The 15438-nt window shown below is 27.2% G+C and overlaps 1 protein-coding gene across 1 annotated transcript; it reads left to right on the top strand.

Annotated features, from left to right (window-relative positions):
• The first annotated feature begins 11611 nt into the window (after positions 1–11611).
• On the top strand, positions 11612–14727 carry LOC101254996 (uncharacterized). Its single transcript, XM_004238882.5, has 4 exons — positions 11612–12020; positions 13084–13301; positions 13385–13448; positions 13859–14727. Exons 2-4 carry the CDS (start codon positions 13129–13131, stop codon positions 14165–14167), a joined length of 546 nt encoding a protein of 181 aa, XP_004238930.1. The 5' UTR covers positions 11612–12020; positions 13084–13128; the 3' UTR covers positions 14168–14727.
• The last annotated feature ends 711 nt before the right edge of the window (positions 14728–15438 follow it).

Raw genomic sequence — 15438 nt, 5'->3', positions numbered from 1 at the left:
GTACTTACTAGAGGTTCAAAAATAGCAAATGCAAAAAAATGGTTAACTTCTGATTTTGCTTTTCTAAATTGAAATGACCAGACCTAAGCCTGACAAGTCAAACATCTTACTTTCCACACCGAAAGATTTCTTCAAGAAGATTATAGTCTAAAATCTCGATATTCAATAAAACATGCTAGTTAAATTCTTTCCAATTGCATATGTCTTGATGGGCAGAATTACACGATATGCTAATATAAGATAAACGGTATCCAACAGTCAAGATACATTCAAACTGAACTCGAAACCTATCATATATATATATATGAATTATAATAATTTGTTATATTCAATGTAGGCATGGTCCAGATGGTAGGTACTGGTGAAAATGCAACTTCTCAAACTTAGAGAATATATTAATTTAATATAACAGTACTCAAAATAGAAGTAGTTTTCTGACTGTTGCTATCACAACTTTATTTTTCATATTGTTTTAAATATATTATCTTTGCTTAGATGCAATGCACATGCCTTAATTTTTAGAATTTACTTTAAATTACCAATTGACAGAACACCTTTGATTTGGAAACTAATTATTCATAATTGAGAAAAGGACAAATAAAATTTTCATTTTCTAATCATCAATTGGTTTTCTTTTATTTAGACCAAAAAATACCATCTAAAGAGAAAAGGTTAATTAATTAGTTCATGCATCTGGAGGAAATAACAGAACCCAAAAAAAAAAACTCAAGGTATGGTCAATTGTAAAACTATTGATGCATAATTTACTACTTAAATCTTATTATCTTCCTACATGAGATTGTTTTCGCACTTGCTTCAAATATCTGTCATGTAAATAATTATAATGTTATCTGAAATAAATCTTTGATTTTAACGATATAAAAAAAATTAAGTTTTTAGTCTTTGAATTCCGAAGAAAGGCTTTTTTAGTGAAATTTTACATGATTTTTAAGAGGTAAATTGCTTTTAAAGCAACAAAATTATATTACATCATGTCATTTGATTATCCTCAAGGGTAAAGAAAGATAATGTCTTTTAGTTACAATTATAGTGTTTTTCTCTTTTCCCTACACCACAAGAAAGTTTGTTAGGACATTATAGGCATGCCCACCCAAGATTTTCAAGGGACATAATTTTGTAGTGGCCAAACTTTGATATTCATATCTAACTTATTATTAAATTAAATAAATATAGGAATTGTATAATGCAAACTATTAAGTAGACTTTTTTGAACCCTACAAGAAAAGAGGAAATGGAGCCAAACTTATTGTTTGCATTGTTAAGGAAATTAAGCATGACTCAAAGGCAATAGCATGTGATCATTACTATGATAAGTTTTTTTCTTTCACCTAATGAAAAACATCAAAGAGACAAGCAAATATGTCTCCTTTTATTATCAAATTCACTTATTTAATCATTGGAATTTTCTTTTTGTCATGAAAGCCTTTTTAGAAAAAATAAAAATAATTATGGTATTAAAAATAAGCGTGTGCACACCTCGATAAATTTTATGAAGTATCTGTTATCTCTTATCAACACTTGTTGCACAGGTACCATGTAGTTTTGTTCATCAAGACTTGGACAAATAGAAACAAATCACGTGATATTATTGTGTAGCCTAAACTTTGAATATGAAAATAAAGAATTCTCAATGTACTTCATTAAATATTAGGTTAATTATAGTCCAAAACTTTTCTTAATTCCTATTCACCTTATTAGAATGGTGTTTCAATATATAGGTACACATATTAATATTGTTATAATTTTAAGTTAGATGTTATATTTATTAGCTAATAGAGAAATTGGTACATCCAAGCTAAGCTCAAAATTGAATAGATAAATAATTTTTAATTATTAAAATGTGTTAAATTGTATATATTAATTATTATTATTATTAGAATGATGTCAATGCATTATATTTTTTTGTTGACAATTACTTCCGATTCATAATAGTTCACAAATCACATAATATATAACATATAATTGCACTTGAGAAATGTCATGTGATAGTTGATAAACTCAATCATACGATATGTATAAGATTTAAAATATGAGATCTCTATTTAAAAGATCATTTGCTCAATCAACTTAATTATTTTTATATTTTCTCTTATTTTTCAAAGATATTTGTCTTATTTAGTCAAGCTAATTAAGACTAAACATAGATTTTTATTTAATCAAAATTTTGTTGGGGTTAAGTGATATAGTAGGACTAAGTTTTCTTGTGTTTCTTTTTTTCTTTTATCTGGTTGGCATTAAGTATATCATGGTTTATCATTGAAAATAACGATGATAATGGACCTAACATTTAAAAATAAATTAAACGTGGAAAAAAATCACTACACTAAAATTTAAACGTCTTGGCAAATTCTTTCTTACTTTAGATTAGATTGATAGTTCAAAAACAAATCGTCCACGTTAATTAAGATTAGACAAGAAAGAAAATTCAAACGTAATATGAATATGAATTGAATTCTAATTAACTTTATCAATAATAAGCCACGTTTGTTTATCCACGACCTTAATTAAGAGGGTCGTTGTCTCGAATGTAGTCCTACTCAATATAAATTCAGATTAATTAGATTCTAATACAAATACTGCATATCTAATGAAAAATTTAAAAAAAAATTTATAGATATAAATTCTACAAAATAGTAACATACTAATTTTTAAGTTATGAATTTCTCTAAATTCCTTCGTTCATAACAAAGGTCTCGATTTCAAGTGATCCACTTTATTAGAGATCGATGAGATAATTATGTCAAAGAAAAATATAAGAATATGCTAAGTATATTTAGTGTAATACGAACAAAGAATTGAATAGAAGGAGCCTAATTAACCAGTCCTTTTTTACTCCCGTTGAAGGATAGAATTTAAATTAAACGTGAAACTTTTCGACACGAATAATCGAAATAGTTGCAGATCCTATGGACCACTCACATTCCACAAGAACCCAAAAAATGAGTGCTGGAAAATGCAATTTGCTAAGAATGATGACTAGGTATTTTATCTCTTCTTATTGTTATTTGCTGCCATCTGTAATAAGTACTTGTTTTTTTCAATAATAAAAGGCAAGAGAACATGTTCTTTAAGCTTTTTGGAGGGCTCCCCACAAATCTCATTCTGATTTACTTCCAAAATACTTCACTATAGGGTCCCATTATTTCTCATTAAACTCACTATGTTGAGATAATTAAATTGGCTTTGGCTAAAAGTGGATAATATTATAATATTTTAAATAGTATTTATGGATCTATTTTAGTTTAAATATTCGATAATTAGTATCAGAATTAACGATTTAACAAGATGTGTATAAATGTTTAGTGTCTTTGCTCGTCTATTAGCGGGTTTAATCCTTCTATTTATAGATTTGGAGAGTCGTATCCACAAAGAAGATAATGGATATTGATGACTATAAATATACAAGTCAAAAAGGCGGAGAGTTAATTTTTATATAAACGTATAATGTAATAAATTCTGTTAAATATAATCAGAGATGAAGATTATTAGATGCGCCAATAATAATGATAGTTATTAAAAAGAAAAAAAAAGAAAAAAGAAGAAGCTATATTTAAAATACTATAATATATTCTTAATAATGTTATGGCTCTTTAGAGAAAATTAGTTTATCCTAAGATGGACAATATTGCTTAAACACTTCTTTTTAGGGACTTTTGGCTGTTTTTGGACAGTTTTTGAAAGATTTTTTTATTAACATTTTTTTAGAAAAATATTGTAGAGATTTTAAAAAATTTCAAGAATGAAGTCGTTATATTTATTCTACTATTTGTTCATCTTTTTCAATCAAATGACTCTTGATAGAATAAAGAGTGTGCAAATTTAAAAGGTCAACTTTCACATATAACAAATAAAAAATTTATATTTGTATAATATAGCAAATTTTACATAATTGCGCTCCATAACAAACATAAAAACTGTATAATTCGCTATACATATACAAGTGTATAATTCGCTGGCCTAAATTGTATAATTCGCTGGCCTAAATTGTATAATTCGCTGGCCTATTTCGCTGCAATTGTATAATTTGCTTTGTATATAGTTGAATCGAATTAAAATGTATGTATATTGCATAATTATAAGTTTATAGCAAAAAGATATATGTTTTTTTCGCTTTATACAAAAACAGAAACACAATATATACACTTCTGTTGTATAAAGCTAGAGAAAATTGTATTTCACTGCAATTGTATAATTCGCAATTGTATAATTCGTTGGCCTTTTCTCTACAATTTTTGAAGTAAAATGTTTGTAAATTGTATAATTAAGTGTATAACACGAAGATATACATTTTTGCATGTGTATATACAATTTTCTCTCGCTTTATACAAAACAGAAACAGAATTATACACTTCTGTGTATAAAGCGAGAGAGGCGAGCGAGAATGGAGAGTGGCGAGCGAGATTCCTGGGAGAGAGACGCGGCAAATTTTAGATAATGCTTGCTATGGAGCACAAGTAAATCAAACCCTAGCTATTCTATTTAATTTAGGTTATTAGTTTGCTATTTTATATAATTTTTCCAATTTAAAATTTATATTTTGGGCAAACTTAAAAATTAAAATGGAGTTTTAAATTATTTTTGGGGTTCGTGCACTTACTGTTAATTCCAAATTAATATGAATGTTTGACTAATATAATTCTCTATAATATAGAACATGGCTTCACGTACTACAAAAATGATCCAAATTTGATTTTTTTTTTTTTATGTTTAGATCTTGTTGATTTTTCCACATCGGTTATGACTAGGTGTTTCCTTTTTCTTTTTCTAAGTTTTCGTTTTTTAATTATAATATCAGGATCATATTCATTTTATTTCATTATTTATTCGATACTGAATTCTCATTTTATATTGTTCTTACTTCAGATGGTCAATCCTGAACACGAAGAAGAAGCAATTATCATAACAGATCTCAAACATGTTAGATCTCTGCTACAATTTAATTAGACATAATACCGTAGGTTTATATTATTATATACTATAATTGTACGGTTTAAGAATAAACATAATGTAGACTTTATATATAATGTAGACATAATAATAATTTGAATAATTTGCCAACTTGTCTCATAGTTTAGCAACTTTAAGTATTTCATAATTTTCAAGAGCCAAATTTTATTTGAATATTTGTTGTTCATTTAAAGTACAAAGACAGTTGTAAACAGCATCACACAAAAAGTTAAATTAAATTGAATCGACTTGTAGCATAGTAATAATTTCCTTTATTGTCCCATTAAAAACAGGAAACAGTTTGTATTTTATTTTTTCAATTAATTAATATGCGTGAAGAAAGTTTAACATAAAAATAAATGGGTACGTAAAACGATTCAAATTTACCTTTAAATTATACAAAACTATTAAGATTTTCTGTTTTATACAAAGTTAAACCATCTTTTCACATAATTCAAGAACAAATATGATCGCTTTTTTTATAAAAATAATTTACATGTCGGAATATTGGAAATATCTGAGCCAATGTCATAACGGTAGAGTATATTTGACCTTAATTATTTCTAAAAGAAAATTTAAAGGGGCATTTTAACTTTTTATCCAAAGAAAAACGAAAGACTAAAGTAAGAAAAAGAAAATTTAAAGGAAAAGAATGAGATAAAAGATTCTAATTAAAGGCAGTGATATGTCATCATAAATATAAGAAATAAATTATTGTAATAGAGTAATTGAGATTTCTCTGATTTTAATAAAATAATTGAGTTTTAAAAAATTATATTAAAAATATAATTTATGATTAAAAAAATTATATAATACAAAATTTATTAAATTTTATTATAAATATCGAAAAGAAAGATAAAAGAATGGAGAAGTCGAAACATGGCAAATCCAACGGCGAACACAGAAATAGAAAGAGAGAAAAAGGGAAACAGCGTACAGCAACCAAACATGTTCTTTCCACGTGATCCGTTCTTTGTTTCTACTTTTATTCAAATTGCAAAAATAAAATTTAAATTTGTATGTTATAACAAAGTTTGTATAATTACGTTTTATAACAAATATATGTTTTATACGATTCAATGGTATATTCTCTGTCCAATTGTGTAGCGAAATAGACATAGCTTTCAGTTGTATATGTTTTCTCTCTTTTTTGTTTTATACAATTCGATTTAATTTTATATTCCCTCCCCAATTATTATAGCGAAATAGGCATAACTTTCAATTGTATATATAGCGAATTATATATATATATATAAACGAGAAAGATGGAAATTATATACAATTTGAACTTGTATAAAACGAAAAAGAGAGAAATACAAAAGAGACTTGGGATGGAAAAATATTTGTAAAGTATAATTATAAGTGTGTAGATGATTATATACAGTTTAAATTTGTATAAAACGCGAAAAAGAGAAAGGCAAAAAAAGGCGAGCGACAGGGAGAAAGCGAGAGAGTGAAAGTGGCGAGGGAGAATATAAGTGAGAGAGGCGACTGACAGAGACTTTGCTATGGAACACAAATAAATCAAACGTTAACTATTGTATTTATTTACATTATTAGTTTACTATTTTGTACAATTATCCCAATTTTTTAATCTAATAAAATCTAAATTCATATCAAAAGCCTCATATTGGAGATAAAGCATTTCTTAAGACCCAAACAATGACAATTACATTCTCTGGAGAGCTTAAATTCAAAACCTCTTAATTAATATTAAAAAAATACTTATCGCTCTACTATAATCTTTCTCGGTTACTTTTGTTCAATGTCATCTATGCTACATTATTATTCTTCTAACAAGAAAATCAATATTCAATATTCTTTAAGTTTTACGAGATAACATCACAATATTCAATTTTAGCATGACGAGAAAATCAATATTCAATACTCTCAAATTCGTTTAGTCAAAATAACATTACAATCTTAAAATAGTTAATTTTGAAATAAATTATTATATAATTTTAGTTAAAATTAGTTATTATTTATTTTCATAGGAATAAGTTCTACGAGATCGTTTGATACAAGAGATAAGTAATATTTCGATAAAAATATATTATTTTATCCAACTTTTGATTAGAAATATTAATTGCTCTCACATAAAATTACACTTTTTTACATAGTTGAAATTATACATATATTAGATATTAAAACTCATTCAACTTCATTGTATATTTAATTTTTTTAATTTTAAACTCTCTTATAAAAATTCCAATTTATCAGTGTCCACTATTTACACTATAATGAATTCATGATAAAATAAATTATAATATATATAATTTGATGGGATAATTTAACCGAGAGAAACCTCGATTCATAAAATAACTTTATTTATTCAATTTCTCGTATCAAAAAATTCTTCGAAAATAAGACAATCCCAAAAATAAGAAAGATCGTGAATAGATGCATGGTGAAACAACAACTAAAATTATAAATTCGTTTTAATAGGAATGAAGAAAAATCCAAGCATATTCAATCGTACTAGTAAAGAGAAGAATAAGCATAGATTCTACTCTTTCGATTTAAAAATGTTTGTCATGTTACGCTTATCAAAAGTTAATTTGATTAATATTTAAAAGTAAATTATATTATATTAATTCGATATTTTAAACAAAAAAATAAATATTCTAAAACTATATGAAAAGTACTATAAATTACAATTTTTTCATATTAGTATGATGAAAATACATATTATAATATTAATCAAAAATTTTATGATTTAACTTTAAAAATAAAAATGATGACAAATAATATCGAAAGTAAAAGTAAATTCAAGCCTCTAGTTTTTTCTATTTTTATATTCTTTCTGGACAAGAGTTATCAAAACAATTGTTGCCTATTTAGTTATTTTTTCATTGGTAAGTTGCATTGAACCAATATTGGATTAAAACAAATTACAAACGTAACTATCCAAGATCTAAATCTATGAATTAAAAGGTCTGAATAATCAACGCCACTATCGAATTAGTAGGTCTTCAAATTATTCATTTTTCTGAAATTGAATTTCATTTATTGAACAATCATACTATTTGTTAAAAATTAAAATTCGTGATTAATGAAATAACATATACTGTTAGATTGTCTTTTATTCTACTTATTTTTTGAAATCTATCCTTTTTTCAAAAGAAAATAAGTCATTGTCGGCTTCATATATCTCGTGTATTGAAACGTCAATCCAATCTTAAAAGTTGAGAATTCAATATTCTCTGTTCTTAACTATTTGTTCAATTTTTCTATTTTACTTGTCAATTTTGAGAAATCAAGAAAGGATAATTTCTTTTATATATTATATTCTCGAAATTTTTTTTTGAAAAAAATAGAACTAGTTGAAAATCTTAAATTTTTAATTTATCCACTTATATAAATACCATGTGAATCATTATTTTCTTTTAACAAATATATCAATTTAAAAGTAGATAAATAATTAGTATGCATCGAAATATAAATTTACTTTTACTTACTCCATAATAAGATTCACAATAAAATTTAAAATATATAGTCATTTTAACAACTTTTTTTTTATATAGTTTCAACAAAATATGCACAAAATTGTATGTTATTATGAGCGGGTCAAACATATTACTGGTCTAAAGTAGAAATCAAACGGGGTATTAAATTGAATTATTAATAACTTTTATATACTTGATTTCTTCTAGTTTTCAATTGATAATATAATCATTCTTATTTTAAATTATTTTTAATGAGATATAGTACTCCAAATATGTTAAATTTCTTCCAATAATTTTTTCATTTTCATGAAATGTTTACTTTTTCTACAAATAGTATTCAATACTTCTTAAAAAAAATAATTTATAACCTATCATAATTAAAATTGAGGCCCCTTAAATTTAGAAATCTAAAATGTATGTCTTTTTCTTTAACACCGTCGAATCACTCCCGTATGTTATATTACCAAGGTTGAATAAAAAATGAAGATGGGTGATGATCCTTCAATAGTTTTCTGTGCCGATCAATTCTGTTTAACCAAAACATTTTGCACAAAAAATCTTTTCGATGGACGAAAAGCCAAAGCTATATACAATGCAATTATAAATATGAAGGGATTTCGAATCATCTTATTACGTAATATATTGATGGTTTATAACATTAAATTGTATATTTAGTCAATACTTGATATGGAAAAAAAATATTTTTTTAATAAAAAATGAATAAAATTAAATTTATGATTTATATTTGTGATCGAGAAAGTGCTTATTTTTTTAAATATTAAATAAGTATATTAGACAAACTATCTCAAAAATATTTATTTATAGTGTAAATAATGCTCTTTACGGAGTTGGAGATATTTGGACAAATGTACTCGTATTTTGAAACTTGGAAGAACGATGAGTTTATATAGATTTTATTTCAAATATTGAAAACTTATGGCATTAAAAGTTGTCATAATATTTGTATAGCTTTTAGCTTCGCATTTAAAATAATCACAAAGCATACCATATATTGATATATTATTTTTAATTATTATTTTTTAGTAAGTTAAAAGTATATTACATAAATTAATTGAAAAAATAATTTTTTTTCGAAAATGAGGTTTGTTTATAATTACTTCTAGTAGTGTTAGCAAAGGAAAGATATTTTTGTAATAATTATTTTAATTATTTAATAGGAGTGATTACTTATACCTTAAATGCCAAAATTGAAGTGTAATATAAACGTTCAAAAGTAAATGTTGTATAAACTTTATTACGAAGCTAATTAAAAAAAGAGTGCCCACAAGCCACTCTACATGTCTACAAGAATTTTAGGCACTTTTATCCTTTTTTTGTTTCACACTTCACAATCTGACACATATTTGAGTTTATATTATTTTTCTGAGAGGAAAATGAATAAGTACTTTCTAAATTTATGTCTAAAATTTTAGAGACGTATTTATACTATACTAAAGTCTTATTATCTTATGAATTTATTTTATAAGTAACTTTCTATTTCTTTTCGACCTATGTGATACTAGGTTGAAAAAGAAAAGTCAATCACTATTGGGCCTACATGATAGTGTCACGTAGGTCAAAAAGTGATAGAAAATTATTAATAAAATAAATTTAGGGGAACAATAGAAACTTAGTATAACATATCTGTCTCTGAGATTTCGAACATAGGTTAAGAGATACTTGTGCATTGTCTCTTTTTTTACTCTGCTTTTTTTTTTTTTGCTTTATAAACTTCCCTGCCTCCGATATGGCTCTCGATTGCTTCTTGATTATTTACGTCGATTATGTATAATTTTTGCACTTTTAACTTATTAATCTTTTACTAATACTAATGAATATATGAGTAATCTTCGTGATATCTTGTTTGTGAAATAAAAAGTTTAGATAGAAATAACTGAAATTTCGAAAGGATTAATTTTATAAAAATATTAATTGATCATCAATGTTATAAGGCCAAAAATAAAGAGGAACTCACCTTTTTTTGAACTATGTCATTATCTTTACTCTTAATAATAAACAAAGAAAAATTTACTCTTTTTGTCAATTTTTTTTTTTGAAATTTATATAAAATAGAAATTATCGTTATAATAATGTTATCGATATTGTTAGCTCTATTAATTTTTCATATACACAATTGACCGATACGATTTTTTAGTGTATTTACAATAATTGATATATGATTAGTATAATTTTAAATTGAATCTTACTTTTCTTTTATCTTTGTACGGTATCTTTAACTATACCTAATGTTTTTACAAAAAAAAAAAGAAGCTTAAAATAAGTTAAAAATAAAAATAAAAATTGAAGTAATTTACTATGTTTAATTGTTAAAGTATTAAGAGAATTATATTTAATAGTATCATATTTTAATTTAATTATATTGCAAAAACACAGTTTGAATAAATTTGGCCGACGTTCTCAATGGCGGTTTGCCAAACGGAACATTGGCCTTAAAACGTCGTCGTAAGGCCGACATGACACGTGTCCATCTGATAGATAGTACAAAGCATACGTACCTGTAAGCGGTTAGAATTGAAGTTAGGAGTTACGACTATGAATTTTTTAATAAAAATACTTGCGTTCATTAGGTTTATGAGTTAATTATTTTAATTCGTTTTAATTTATAATATCATGTTTTTAAATAAATTGTAGTTTACATAGATATATTTAGATATATATATTTAAAAATATATGATATTAAAATTAAGTGTAATTTATTTTAGATACATTATATTTAAATTAATTTATGTACTTCGAATACATAATAAATTTTCCTCGCATCTTTCATATTTGTCACTCTCCAATTTATTTAGAATCTTAGATATCTGTATTTAGTGTGATTTATATATATCTAACATACATTTGAATCTCGCTCATCTTTCTGCCTATTTTTTGTGTATCTCGTAGCGAAAAATATGTCTAATTATCTTCCTCATTATAAAACTAAAAACTCTTTTATTACTTATAAAATATATAATATTCTAAAAAATATATATCATACTAATATATATGGATAGGTCTAGTTAAGTAATATTTTTCATTTTTTTTCTCCTAAAAGGTTGATAGAAATAGTTCAGAAATCACACATTTGATATTAAATGTATTAGCTAAATACGATGTAACGAGATTGAATAAGAAAATAATGATAAAGAAATATGGAATATAAGTAATAACAAAAATAAAATTAATTTCTTTTTACTATAGTTAGGAGTTGGGTACGAAAAACGATGAGATTTGAGGCACCGCCTGCATGACCCATTAAAATATTGATTAAAATTAAAAAATATTTTATTTTTTTGCGCTCTCTTTATTTCTTTTTCTATTAAACATTTTGCAGGTGTTGCAGATCTTGCCTCCCAATACACGAATTTTCTCCTCTTTTTTTTCGAATTAATTTTATTTAATATTATAAAATTTTTGATATTTTTCTCTTTCATCTTGTATTATAAAAAGTCATAGAGCTTCTCCTTGTTATCCTTCGTTACTCTTTGTCCAAAAAGACTGACCGTTTCTTCTGTATCTCTCTCTTTAATTATAAAATTCTTCTTCCGGAAATTCTCCTTTCAGAGGAACCAGTTTCTTCACTTCTCTGTACAGCCTGCTCAAGTAAGTTTTTGATTATTCGCTGTATGAGTTGCTGAATTTTTTTTTTTTTGATTTTTTGGAGCTGATTTGGAAGTGATTAGTTTCTCTAAATCTATAGCGTTTCAATTTTGTTAATTCTGAGCTGATTTTGTTTTTTTTTTTCACAATTTTTTGGTTTGATTTGGAGATTTCTGCGAGTAGTTTGCATGATTTTGCTGGAGCAATTGATTTCCGTATGTTGTATGCGTTTTTTGGGGAAAAAATTTGGTTGAGCTGATGCTTTGTTTTTCTTCCAGCTGCTTTTGAAAATGTTTTGTTTCTTCTTCTGCTGTGTTTCAATTTTGTTATTTATTGTTTGTTTAAGCTGATTTTGTTTTTTTCCCCCACATTTTGTGGTTTTATTTGGAGAATTTTTGTTAGTAGTTGGATGATTTTGCTGGAGAAATTGATTTTTATGTGTTGTATGCATTTTTGAGGATTTTTTTTTTGCTTGAGGTTGTGTTTTGATGCTAAATATAGCTTGAAAATTCCTTGTAAATTATGTGTGGAAAATTGAATAGGTGTGCTGTTTTTCGAAGTAAATCCAATCAACTTTAGCTGAGAGTCGATTGATTAATTTTCGTTGCAGTAATTTTACTGTGTGAAAGTTCGATCTGTTAACTACAATTTTCGTCTGTTGCGCTTTACCTAATTCGTTGAAAATCAAAGAGGAGGCGTAGATCTATGAAGAAATTTAGAAGATCTCTAGTTTTTTCAGTCGAATAAACCTTTACTTTATTCCTGTATGTGCGATGAAATTTAGGCGTTTCTGCGAATTGATCTTCCCAAAATAATTGATTTTCGCTCTAATTTCTGATTCTGCTGGCTGTTCTTCGTTTGTCTCGACGAAAAGGTCAAAAAGCACTCACATGCGTATCTCCGCCTCTCGATTCCTTTAATCATTTGTCCAGATCTGTATATTTTTTTTATCACATAGTTCATATAAAAAAATTTATTATTAGTTGAGTAATTACTCCAGATCTGCAAAAAAAATCTCTGAGCTCTTGTTTAAAATTCCGCTCTTTCTGTTTTTTGTCTGGAACAGGTGTGTTTTTTTCCAATTAGATCTTATTATCAAGCTAGAGAGAAGATGAATCACTGTGCAATTCAACAAGGTGCTTTCGCCGCCTGTGAAGACATGTGGAGCTCCGTTTCTTCAATTTCAGATAAGAAGGATGCCGTTGTTTGCCCCAAGCCACGGCGTCTCGGCCTTTTGAACGCCACCATAACTGAACCTATCAGACCTCTCAGATGGCATGTTAGGTAGAATTTCTATGGCTGATTGCTTTTTAGTTCTCTGAATCATTCTGTTTGTTTTCTAATTTTTCAATTTGTTTGTTCAACAGCCATCAGCAAGAGCTATGTGATTCCAGAGCTGGAGCTGATCTATTGGACATCATCCTCGCTAAGGTAGTTCGTGGCTTTTCAATTACTATATACGTTAAATAATCGTGTATCATAGTTCGTCTCTACCTTCACCAAAGTAAGGGTAAGGTAGCTAAGTATACAGTATGTATGTTTTGTTGTTGTGGTAGTCTTATCTATTTGTCGAAAGCAAAGAAATGATAACATCTTTGTGGACGCATTGAAAGAAAAGGGCTTTTATCCAAGTGTGTGAGCACATTGTACTTGTCATTGTAAGGTGTTAGATTGGTGAATTTTATCTTGTTCTTCAATTTGAGTGGCTTAGAATGAATTGACATGTCCCAAAATGGTTCTTAACGAAGTTAATCAGCTGTTAACGATCAGTTTAAAGTCATCTAAACAGGATCTATTGAATACGAAACATATGCTGATTATTGGTTGTGAAATTGTTGCAGGGTGGTGGTGGTGCGGATCAATCATCTGCTGCACAGGTAGCCTCGTCGCCCCCCTTTTTTTGTGGGTCACCGCCGAGCAGAGTATCTAACCCATTAATTCAAGATGCACGTTTTGGTGATGAGAAGGTCACCCCAGTTTCACCACGGGCAATTCCTATACCATCCGGACTGGCCTCGTCCCCATCCACATCCACCAGAAAAGGTGGATGCGTGAGGGCAAATTTTGGCAACAATCCAGCCGTTAGAGTTGAGGGCTTCGATTGCCTTGACAGGGATCGCCGTAACTGCAGCATCCCTACCCTGGCTTAATCAAACCCTCGAAATTCGAAATCCATTTCAACAGAAGAGAAAAGTAAATATAGAGGTAATATGAAGTTTGTTTACACGAGGAGAGAGTAAATCAGCCTTTTGTCTTTAGCATCACCAGGAGGAGGAGAAACAGGAATTTTGAACGTGAGAAAAAGAATCCTTTTTACCTAATGTAAATATGTTTAAAAAGGGTGTAGTTAAGTGTCTGTAAGTAAAAAAAAAAAATGAGAGTTGTGTTGTTCTTAACCCAAGTAAATAATTATGAGATAAAAATTAGGAGTTGTTCTGGTAAAGGTGGGTAAAAACCCTCTTGGAGAATGGTGTTGTAAGTATGAAAAGAAGTTGAGGAGAAAATTTTTAGGATTTTGTCCATTATGGGGTGGTTTAGAAATGTCAATATGGGCGGCTTTGGTTAAGAGATCAAAAAAATGAAGGAAAAAAACCTTTATTAGTTGTTGAGTAGTCATGGTTGTAGTCAATTCACTTTTTGTAAATATATGAAAAATATGTACAAATATCCTTTACGGCTAATATGATATATGATCATTTTGTTGCGTAAATTGCGTGTTGTGATTTAAATTTTCTTCTACCGCTATCATTTCGACGGCTTGTGAATAATGATTCTTTGCTTGTTTGCTACGCAAAAGATGTTAAATTATTGGTTGCAAATGAATTCTATGATGATTTTCTTATATTTGTATTTTGAAATGTTTTTGTTTTTTTGTTCCAGTTTTAAAAGAAATCGTTTCAGTTTTACCTAATTCTTAGGTTGAGCTAGTAGATGTATAGTAAGAATTTGGATATTAGTTGGTGAAAAACTATTTTCTAAATGAAATTGTGTACATCTTAGCCAAATTTATTAGGAAGTGTTATGTTTGATGAAGACTTCGATCTTAATTTATTTATTAACTAAGCTCATTATCGAATAATCCTTATGTTCAATAACGACTCTGACATGATCACCTCAGCCCCTTTTAAGATCTTGTCATTGGCTTTACCAATAGAAAAAGTAGAAAACTTAACCAACAGCAAAGAAAAAAGATTAAATAAATAAATTGGTGCGAATAGGGGAAGTGTCTTTTTCGTTCTTTTTATGGTTAGGCAATTGGTGTTGTTGATATGTTTGTTGATCAAATAAACTCAAAAGTTCATTCCTGGTTTAGATTTTGATCAAATCAGAAAAGGTTTTAATTTGGACCACACTATTTCATGATTAGAATACGTTAATCATGATCTATTAAATTCAAGTTAGTGCTAAGGGTATAGATTCT

Source organism: Solanum lycopersicum, chromosome 5, assembly GCF_036512215.1.
Source record: "Solanum lycopersicum chromosome 5, SLM_r2.1".
Lineage (NCBI taxonomy): Eukaryota > Viridiplantae > Streptophyta > Magnoliopsida > Solanales > Solanaceae > Solanum > Solanum lycopersicum.
The sequence above is the reverse complement of the archived record's forward strand: the minus strand, read 5'-3'. Positions and strand labels throughout refer to the sequence as shown.